This window comes from Cucumis melo, chromosome 1 (assembly GCF_025177605.1).
Source record: "Cucumis melo cultivar AY chromosome 1, USDA_Cmelo_AY_1.0, whole genome shotgun sequence".
Classification (NCBI taxonomy): Eukaryota; Viridiplantae; Streptophyta; class Magnoliopsida; order Cucurbitales; family Cucurbitaceae; genus Cucumis; species Cucumis melo.
The window spans coordinates 2,806,080-2,817,571 of record NC_066857.1 but is presented as its reverse complement, the minus strand read 5'-3'; the positions used below and the strand labels follow the sequence as shown (position 1 = coordinate 2,817,571).

The window sequence follows — 11,492 nt, the reverse complement described above, 5'->3', positions numbered from 1 at the left end:
AATATAATAAAATTTAATTTCTAGTAGTTAAATTGTGATATTTGATGGAGTCTTCTAAAAAATATAACAAAATGATAAAATATTTACACTATATAGAATAATTCTGAAAACGAAAAAAGCTTATTGACTCACAATGAAAAATATCACAAATGTCCTGTCAACCATATTGTCAACAACGCACGTAATATATTTGGTACACGACATCGTTTAGATTTGAATAGTCAAATATAAACAATTCTATCATTTAATTTGATTTAGTTACACAATAAGCGTAACTATTTTTTTTCAAAATTTGGTACACAATCATTCATTTTTTCAAGATTCTTTGATATACGATCTTTTAAATTTGGTTACCATAATCTAAACAACGTAAAAAAAAAGAGAAGGAAAAGAAGAAAGACGATAAAAAAAAATCGCAGCGAAAAAAAAAAAAGAAAGACAATGGAAAAAATCGTAGCGAAAAAAAAGAAAAGACGATAGAAAAAAATATATTTATAAAATTTTTCATATTCTACCATGTTTATAAATATTTTTTTGCCAGTTTTTTCCTAATTTTAAGCAGTTTTTTTGTAATTATTTTTTAATTAAAAGCAAATTTTCAAAAGTATCAAATTATGAATCAGACAACCCATTCATTAAAAGGGTACACACTTTTCATCTTTTGTTTAATTTCCTTTTACATATATATATAAATTAGAGTCCAAAAGTATTCTTTCTAAATTAAGAAAAACAAAAAGATAGAAAAAATAAAAATAATGTAAGACTCGTATTTTTCCAAAATAATAAGACGTAAATGATTTATTTTTAGATAACAACATAGTTACAAATATAATAGAATTCTATTTTTTTTTTATTAAAAAATGTTGGTTTTGATAGATGTGAATGCAATCTTTTATTTTATTTATTTAATTATTTATAGATTGGAATTAATATAGTTTATTTTATATTCAAAAAGTATTTATTTACAAATTGTGTTATTCTGGTGCATGGCGATGGACGTCAACCGTCGATGAAACATTTGATGAGCAGAGATTGTATTCCCACCATCCGATCAATCAACAAACCAATAATTTGTTTTGGGTGACATCAGGTGGATGATGTCGACAATTTGTTCTTTCGATGACTCTACAATAATAATGGACATGAAAATTTCTGGGGTCTAAATTGTATAAGAAAATAATCCAAACTTTTTTTTTTCTAAAAAAAAATTGTTTAAATATAATAAAATAAATTAAAATATTTACAAAATGGAGCAAAATTTTACTATTTTTGTAGTTATTTTATCAAATTTGTCATTTTGATTGTTCCAAAAAATTTATGATAGTAGAGTGCATGTCAATACATTTTCTAAATTGCAAAAGTAGAAAGCTCGATCCAAAATCATTAATGAACTTGAAAAAAAAAGACGAAATTTATTGCGCACTGATTTGTTATTCTTCGTCTTAATTTGGATAATCCTCTCATAGCTATATGATATATATATCTAATTACTTTGTGATAATCCTCTCTAATACATATGTGTTGTTTTATAAATTTGGGTAGCTTTTTGATAGTTTTCTGATAAACCTCTGATATTCGTATCATATATCAAATTAGTTTGTGATAGTCATTTGATAGTTTTCTCGATCAAGATCTCGAACAAGATCACCGAAATTTTCTAAAATAAAATTTTCCAACTTATTGATTGTTTTAGGTTTTCTCGGTGTATTTCTCGATAGATAATTAGGCTAAGATTCTACATATTTTTAAATTTTTTTTAATATTTTTTTATCTTTTCAAAAAAATTATTCAAACCTCCCTCGCGGCTCTCCAACGTCTCAAAATCATAAATGAGAAAAGAAAAGAAAATGATGTTGAGATCAACGTAGAACATAGAAGGAGAAGGAAACCATACATGGAAGGAAGAAGGAGATTGTGAAATCGAATGAAGAAGAAGACCGAAAATTTTAAAATAGAAGACTGGAAATTCAAAAAAGAAAATATGAAGACAGAAGAAGAAGAAGAATTTTGGAAAGGAAAATATGGAAACGAAAGAACACTAGAATTTAGGAAAGGAAAAGGAAAATGGAACACTAGATATGTCATTTCGAGGTACAATTTTTTTTTCATTTAGAATATTAAATCACATCTAGTGTTGTATGTACTTTACTTGTACTTTGTGGGCAAATTTGATTTTACGAAAACATTATTATAAATCATTATTAATCCATGCTATAAGATCTTTGATATGTACTAAATTGACACATTCAATTGTTTTCTGATTAAATTCCTTACTAAAACAAAGATTAATTACTACTATTCTTATAGTTTAATCCATTAATAGATATAGTTTAGTATTGGGTTAGAAAGTTTGCAGCCCAAGGTCCAAAAGACGCAAGGGAAAAGATAAGATAGAGATGGAGAGTATCATATGCTAATTAAATTTAATTTTGAATCTTAAACCAGATCTTAAATCAAAGAATATGATCTAAACAAATTGGATATGTCACATCTAAGTACTCCATATGTGACTTTAATTTGCTGATGGGGGATTGATCACATCAGCTTTCAAATGAGTTATTGGATCTACTATTATTTGAAAGCCACAATTCACCAAGCCCAAAAATGAATATTTTCTTAGAGAATTCCATTTTCTTTAATCAGAGAATTACAAGGGTTCTCTTATTTTATGGTAATCCAACAATTTCATTTTTCAAAATCTTCTAATTTTAGGTACAATAACTAATAAGTCTTGGAGTATATAACCGAGTAGCTACTTATGATATTAATTGCCATTATTTTAGTTGACATGCATGAAAGTATTTGCATTGAAGTTGTGCTAAGTCGAGTATGCAACTCCAATGCTTAAGTTTAATGCATGAAGTATTAAGCCTAATGAAACACAAAATTCAGTTTTGCATCAGTTTCTCACTTAAAGTCATTTAGCTGAGTGCAAGAAGAAACATATAAGAGGGTTTGAGATAATGAATTATTTATTATAATAAATTTGTAATTTGTTATATACAAACTTTGTTATATCTTTGATTTCTTTAAAATGTTGTTATATATGTTAATATTTTAAATAATTGAATTATTATATTTACAATAATCTCTAATAATATTACTTATTTCATAATGTTCGGACGACGGAGTGCATATGGAGATATCAACCAACATTACTAGCTAATCTGTTTTTGTTAAGTATGTATATTTACTAAATATGTGATTGTGATTTTAAATTATAAATCATGCATATATAAAAAAAAAAACAGATTAGCTAGTAATAAAAATTATTTCAAACCTATGTGTGTGTAAGTAATAGAATATATATAATTGGACTATTACATAATTATTGAACCAAAATGGGAATATATAATATAAATTAGAAGAAAAAAAGATATGTAGAAAAGCAGTGTGAAATTTACAAATAGATGAGTGGGGGCCTACTTGTGTCACACCACAAAATAATCTTTTTGACCTAAGTAAACCAAAGGTTCTTTTTAATATAATTATTTTAGCTTTTGTCTCTTTCACAGCCACCATTATTGATTCTACATAAAATCAATTATTTCTATACCATATATTACATCTAATTCCCCTCTAACCATTAGTAATTCCACACTAATTATCCCATATTTTCTTTACACAATTAACCTTAATTGTCTATTTATCTTTTTACCTTGAAAATAACTTCTTCTTCTTCTTTTTATTTTTATTTTTTGAAATTTAAAATCTCAACTACAACATTATTGATTTAAAATAGAAAATAATATATGTCTAAAAAGAAGTAAGAATAAATGAAAAGATACGTCAACGTTCTAACATGATATGAACACAAATGTCTCTAAAAAGAAAAAGAAACACACATGTGAATGATACTAAATTAGTGGAAGAGAGAAGTTGGAAAGAAATTGAGTGGAAACCAAGTCCACTTGTCTTTTATTGACTCTTTAAATCACAAGAATTCAAAAACATATCATAACATATCAACATTTCATTCATTGATCAACGTAACTTTTTCTATTTAGATATCAATCCATTTACACAGAGACAAACTTCTCCCTATTTGTAATTAGGGTTCTCTATTTAGCTTAAGCATCTTAATTCCCAATCACTTGTGAATTAATTGATCATCCAGAAATTCCTACAGTATAATTTGATAATTATTTTGGAATATAAGAGAAAAAGAAATATACTTTGAGGAGGAGACTTACTGTTAAATAAAGAATAATATATATATATTTTTAAAGTAAATTACCTGATGATGAATGACGTCAATTTGTAAACGTCATGTATGCCACCAGAGGCAATTTGCGTCAGCAAATCGTGGACTACGTAAAAGAAATCAACCATTATTTTTCGAATATTATAACATGTTATTTATTTTTCATAACGTTCTATTTTTTTTAATTTATCTTTTTGCTAAAAGGAAATGTTTTACTTTTTATCTTCAATTTAATGATTATAGTTATAGTATAAAATAAATTAAAACGTTTGGTAAATTAAATTGAAGATAAAAAGTAAAACATTTCTTTTTATTTTTTTCTTAATTTATTTTTATCTTCAATTTGTTATCATCATTATCGACTTTCTTGTCTAGTTTTTTTTTTTTAATCTTTTTTTACTGCAGTAAGTCAATTTAAATTGGAAAAGAAATGTCAATTTAGTTTGAGAGTTATTTTCTTGTTCTAACCTGGAGAAATGGTGAGTTGCAAAAAGCTTAATTAACCACCTTATGAAAGCAACAGAACTTTTGGTAAACTGGATCGAGGTATTGGTAAGAAAGAGAAAAAAAGTACTCTCAAGGTGTCTCCTGACTAAATTTGAATTTCGGATCGGTCGAAACCTTCTTATCGACTTAGGTAATCAAGGAGTTTGACAAATGCTGCATTTTTCTTTAATTAACAAAGTCACCGTTACTATACATGAGATGTTCTCCGTTTAAATTTAGACATAAACACTTTGAACTAATAAAATTACCGAATCATTTATATATATATATGAACATAACTCAATATTATCGGTTATGATATATGTCCTCACACTTAACAGATTTGATTGTTCAAACTTTTACCTTTCATTATTATCTACATCGATGTCAAGAGAAAAATACTTTGTGGATCGCTCGTTATATTTAGTAGTGTCGGAGCTTTTGAAAGTTGACTTTATATTTGTTTTTAGTGGTTACTCACGGAGTCTATAAATACATTCAATTTTAATATTAGAAGATCTTTCTACAAATATGTTTTTTTAAAAAAAATTTTAAATTTGCAGTTGAATTATTTTATCCAATATATTTTCCTTTTAGAAGAGCAGCTGATTTCTTCACAATGATGTTGTATTTATCCTTTATAGATTCGAAATATATTTAAAGTAAACTATGAAACCCTTATAGAGTTTTCGAATGTGATTATTGTGCAGAAAAATTGTGTTCTTTATGCAAGCCGCATTTGTTCTTTGCGTAGTAGTTTGTTTTGATCTACAACCATTAATCGTGTTAGTATTCTTGTTCTTTACTCATCAATCGCAACATTTTGAAAAATATCTTTGTTGAAGGAGAGTCTTAAACCACTTATGTTGAGAAAGGCATTCTTAATTTTATAGTGAGCTTAAGACACAACCACGAGAGAGATTCTTTATTTTTGGATGAACCTAAGACGATCCATCACGGTGAAAGGTGCTTGTTAATTAGAAGGAAGATATTACTGTAAGAGGAAGTCTCACGGACAATACAAGGGTAAAAGATAATATATATTTGTGTCTATTTGTTTCTGCCGATCTAAGAAATTGTGTATAGAGTGATATAGATATATGAGTAATACATGGGGCAACTTAGGGCAGCTACACACAGTACCAATCACTGCACTTAACCGAAAGGTCAATTACCATTAAGAAAACTTTGACAATAATGGTTTTATGTTAATCTGGGGATGGTCAATTATATCCTTCCAATTTGTTGGATTTAGTTTACTACTACGTGAGTCACTGTAGTCTACCTTAGATAAAGATATATCAATTTAATTTCCCATTTAATAATTAACCCAAAGGTCAAAGTTATAATTCAAAAACTTATCCATTCAAATAATAATAATAATAATTGCCGCCGTTAGATCTGACTAAGTTAAAAATATAATACCATGGGCAAAACCATATATATATATATATATATACGAGAAGAAAAAATGAGAGGGAGAGAGAACAAAAATATATTTTCTTTTTTTCTTAGATTAGATGATAATAGAAAGTTCAAATTATAAATTAAGTAAATTGCATTTGTTACTTTTTCTTTTTTTAACGACTAATAATTAAGTATATTTTTTAATAATTGTATATATAGTAAAATCTAATATTAGTGATATTGTAAAATCTAGTTATTATTGATTGAGTTGTTAATAATCTACCCATGATTTATGTAGTACATCACTTATAAATTCTAAGAATTAAAAGAATTGTTTTTTTTATAAATTCATGATTATTTTAGGGTAAATAAAAATTTTAGATTTGAAGTTTTGGTAATCGTCTATTTTTCTTGATGCAAAATTTAGGAGTATTAAACTAGATATCGACAAAACAACATGTACATAGAATTAAAAGTAGATGGCAAGTTTAGCCAATGAACTTTTGCATTTATTTGGTTACTAAACAATATATAGGATATAGTGCTCTTTTACTTCTCAACTTGGTTGAATTAATTAACCTTTTAATTTTCTTTTTTTTTTTTTTTAAAGAAAGCTCTTGTTTGGTAATCACAATTGTTATTATGTTTCTAAATTTTTGTGTTATTTATAAAAGAGAGTTAATTAAATTTGAAAATTTATAAAAGTAGCTTCTCTTTTCCTTTTTTTTTTTTTCATAAATACCTATATTTTTCTCTTCTACCTTCTTAGGTATACTTAAAATAAAAGAGAGAAAATATTTTCAAATAAAATATTTTGTCTTTCCATGATTTTGCTATATATAGAAATGTCCCTTTCTCCATTTTCTTAATTTGGATAATAATAATTTTAACTTTTTCTTTCGTAAAATTTAAATTGTTTAAAAATTTGAAGTTAATCCTGTTAAAATAAAAAGAAAAAAAAAAAGAAAATTGAATTGATTTAAAATTGAAGTGTAAAATATATTATTTAATAAAATATAACTCTCTTTATTTTAAAATGTAATTGTTTTTCTAAGATAATCTAGGTAAATGCTAATTAAAATTCTCCAATTAGCTACAATAAACATTATTTCAAAATTTCAAATATGCTATAGTTTTTACTATTTAACATTCATCGGTTTTCTTTTTACTATATTGTTTACTATTTTCTTATTAAATTAAAATACTCTACACATCGAATACATACTATTATAATCTACACTCAAAACACAAATTGTTCTAATCGAACTATGATGACCTATAATTACAACAACTCATATACATTGTTTCAAACACTCCAATATCGAATTGATTTGGGAAATTTCCTAAGTTTCTCATACCCGTTTGGGAGCTGTGTAACTCTGCTTTTCTGTCTTAGATCAAAACTCTCTTTGTTGATACAGCTAAGCAACGTTCAATGCGCATTCTTCTCCTCCTAAGTACAATGTTTTTCAAACTAATTATTATCCTTTTGTAAGAATTTTCGAACTTTATTTTCTATATAAAGCATATAAAACAAAAAAAGAAAAAAAAAAGTCCAAATATTTAAAATTAACGAATCCATATATATATGTCATTTCAATGACTAATTAGATCTTAACAAAGAAAATAAAACGTGGATTAATTCTGTTCAAACGCTCTAAAATAAACGTGTTTCATCAATGTATTATTAGCCGCACTTTTTTTTAAAACTATTTTTAGATTTGGACTTATTTTAGAGTTTTATTTTCTTTCTAATTTTATAAAAACCAATGTTCTAAGGAAAAAAAAATAGAGTTTTTACAAAGGAAGCAAAATTTTTCATAAAAAGTAATTTCAATTTTATCTCAAAATGCATGACACTAACTCTATTCATGGCCAATATGTCACATTCTATGTGAAAAAATCAATTTTACTTTTATTAGTTATCGGATTCAAACCTTTTTTTTTTTCATATCTAGACAAGTAAAAAATAGGTATGATGCAACCGGTATACACGATTTTTGTACTATTCATTAGTCTCAAAGATTCGATTCTCTCATGTAGTAAAAAAGCATTCATATATATTGACAAGTGTACTTGTTATCCTATTGAGATGTAGACATACCTTAATACGGTGAATTAGTGAATTAGTCGTTAATTAAATTATGTATTCTTCTATATCATGAAAACTTTTTACCAAATGCCATAGTTAGAGAAGTCTTGGAATAATTCAAGGTTAAAGTTTAAGAAATTCAAAAGAATAAAGATTTGTAAAGAAAGGATGATTAAAAGTATATAAGATGGACTAATTAATTTATACATATATTCCCCCCCAAAAAAAAGAGAGAGAAAGAAAAAGAGGGTAAAAAATGTCGAAAATTCCACTCGGTTGGATTGTCTATTCAAACGATGCTTTTTTTCTTTTCTTTCTGGGTAGTGAACTTTAATTTGATCGTACTTTTGTATCCTTTTATGTTTTGATGAAACACGATGGATTTTTCGTGGCATCTTCTTCCTCTTTTGGGTCCCTTCATTCTTTCTTCTCGAAACAGCAGCAATATGTACAATTTTTTATTCACCAATATATATAAATTCTTTAGTGGACTATAAGTCTTTCTTCATTAGACACAGACTTAAAGTTTTCAACTTTCATCATCTTCTTCCTCTTCTTCTTCTTCTTCTTCTTCTTCTTCTTATTCTTCTTCTTTTTCTTCTTCATCAAAAACTTTTGTTCCAACTTTTCTGTTCATAGTTACAGATATGGTTAGAGCTCCATTTTATGATAAAAATGGAATTAAAAAAGGTGCATGGAGTGCTGAAGAAGATGAAAAGCTCAGAGCTTATGTTCAAGAACATGGTCATTGTAATTGGCGAGAGCTTCCTAGATATGCTGGTAATTCGTTCATTAATTGATTCATTGCCAAAATACCCTTTGATTACAATATATTAATTGACAAATTACAGAACTAATAACCTATTTGAAAAAAAAAATGGCTCCTTTTACTTGGTTTTATTTCCAATTGCTTTAATAAAACCTTGTAGAGAGATGAATTATAACATAACTTACAAAGTTTTATGATCCCTTTTGAGTTCATATTTGATCTTCATCTTCTTTTCTCTCATGTTATTTTGTAAAATCGAAACACCCATTCCAAAGATTGCCCTCCTTTACCTAATTTCAATTTCAATTTCTTTAATTATATAAACGAGATGAACTGGATATCCCCCATTATTTAAGTTTAATTTTGATTTTCTTCATTCTTTGAAATTAATTATTTAGTAAAACCCCAAATAACCCACTTATAAAATAGCCCCTTTTACTTAACTTTTCTTTTCTTCAATTGCTTCAATAAAAACCTTATAGGATAGATGAATCTGATAGTTTCTTTTTAGGGTTTAATTTTGATTTTCTTCTTTCTTTGAAGTTAGTAGAAACAAAAACAACTCAACTGGAACCAAAGAGGGTTCCTTTAATTTTAGTATAGTTTAGGTTTAATAGAGAAATTAATAATTGAGAATATCACCTCAGTGTTCCATTCATATCTTCTTCTTTCCTATGAAGTTTATTTTGTAGAATCTCATTTCCAAAAGATGTCTTCTTTTTCTAATTAATTACTTTAATAAACCAAGTTATGCATATAACTTAACTACATATTCTTAATCATGTTCAATAATGCATATAATTAATTTAATCAAACAAATATTTTATTGAGATACTGAGATTTGGTTGTGATTTTTTTCATGATTAGGTTTGTTGAGGTGTGGCAAAAGTTGTCGACTGCGTTGGATCAATTACCTTCGTCCAGATGTGAAAAGAGGCAATTACTCGAAAGAAGAAGAACAATTAATCCTACAATTGCATCAACAATATGGAAACAAGTATGATTTTTCTTTCTAAGTATTAATTTCATCAAATATTAATATCACATGTTCTTATATATATATATATACATGCATCTCTGTTATGATATATCATTATCAATGTTACTTCTGATAATTAACTAGAGAGCTTTCCTTTAACCACTCCTTTATACATTTCTAGCATGCTATCAATGAATCATCATTTTTCAATAAAGAAAAAAAGAAAATACAATTCATTTCATATTTAAAAGAGCAATTAGAATTAAGGTTAGTATGTTTAGTATCCTTGGATTGAGTATATATGAGCTAATTTTGTTTAAATAATATATTCAAAGATTTCCGTGAAAATTGCAATTTTAGGTTAATTCGATTTGTCAATAGTTATGCTACCATAAAATGTTTTATGCGAAAAAATCTCTTATCTAGTTATTTTTATAATGGTTATGATTTATTTTCTCTTCAGATGGTCAATGATAGCTACAAAATTACCTGGACGAACGGATAACGAAATAAAGAATTATTGGCATACCCATTTAAAGAAGGTGAAAAGCAACAAGAATACAAAGAAGCATCAAAATGAGGAAATTTCCGGTAATAACAAATCCATCCAAAAACGAGAAACTACAATAATATCAGAAAACAAAACCAATTTGACAAATGAAATAATGCCATTGTCTCATCAGATATTTGAAAGCTCTCCAATTTCCACTTTGTCCTCTGAAATTTCCACAGTGACCTCAAATCAAGAATCCACACAAGATAGCCCTCCAACACCATTGTTCAAGTTTCAAGAAGAACCATATGATCATCATAACAATGGAGATCTTTGGGTTAATCCATTGTTTGTAGCTGAAAATTATTTGGAAGCTGAAAGTGATCAAAACCCAATCAACTTTGGTTTTATTGGAGGCTTCAATCAACCTTATGATTTTGAGTTACTTGATGAAAACTACTTGTTCTGTCAAGCAATGAAAGAATTGCCTGAAAATTATCAATCCCAATTGTATCCCTTCTGAAAAACAAAAAATATTGTATATGTATATAATATATATATATATATGAGTGATAAATGCTAGAACTTTGTTACATCAAATAACTATATGTCAGAGAGAGAGAGTTCATGTGTCAAATAATATACAGAAAGAGGGACATTCTTGCAAATAATACTCAAATCTAAAGATTTTGAATATATATATGCATGCCCTGCAAAAATAATCTACATAAACTTTTAGACCAAATAGAATCCAAAATTCTAAACAAAAGCGAAAGTGTAATATTCTGAAATTTATAAAGTGTGTAGAGAGTGATAATGTAATCGAGATTACTAGGAATCATAGAGATGTTGAAATGTGTGTCAAATTAAGGGAGGCATAGAAATGTAACTACGTTAAAATATGAAAAATCAATAAAAAATAAAGCTTAATTCAAAAAGACGGGAACGCATAATGAACTTTTAATAACAATTCGGGTTGAAAACGTTGAATCCAAAAATGAATTCTTTACTACGTTCCATTCCATTCCAGCCTATTTAATTCCTTTAGGGTTTAAAATAACA

The 11,492-nt window shown here is 26.7% G+C and overlaps 1 protein-coding gene across 2 annotated transcripts; it reads left to right on the top strand.

Annotated features, from left to right (window-relative positions):
* The first annotated feature begins 8,696 nt into the window (after positions 1-8,696).
* On the top strand, positions 8,697-11,023 carry LOC103495551 (transcription factor MYB4-like). Of its 2 annotated transcripts, XM_017046223.2 has the most exons (4): positions 8,718-8,969; positions 9,826-9,955; positions 10,401-10,528; positions 10,621-10,745. In XM_017046223.2, exons 1-4 carry the CDS (start codon positions 8,837-8,839, stop codon positions 10,626-10,628), a joined length of 399 nt encoding a protein of 132 aa, XP_016901712.1. In that variant the 5' UTR covers positions 8,718-8,836; the 3' UTR covers positions 10,629-10,745. The 2 variants fall into 2 exon arrangements, with proteins under 2 accessions (XP_008455365.1, XP_016901712.1); XM_008457143.3 differs by having other exon boundaries at positions 8,697-8,969; positions 10,401-11,023.
* Positions 11,024-11,492: the final 469 nt, after the last annotated feature.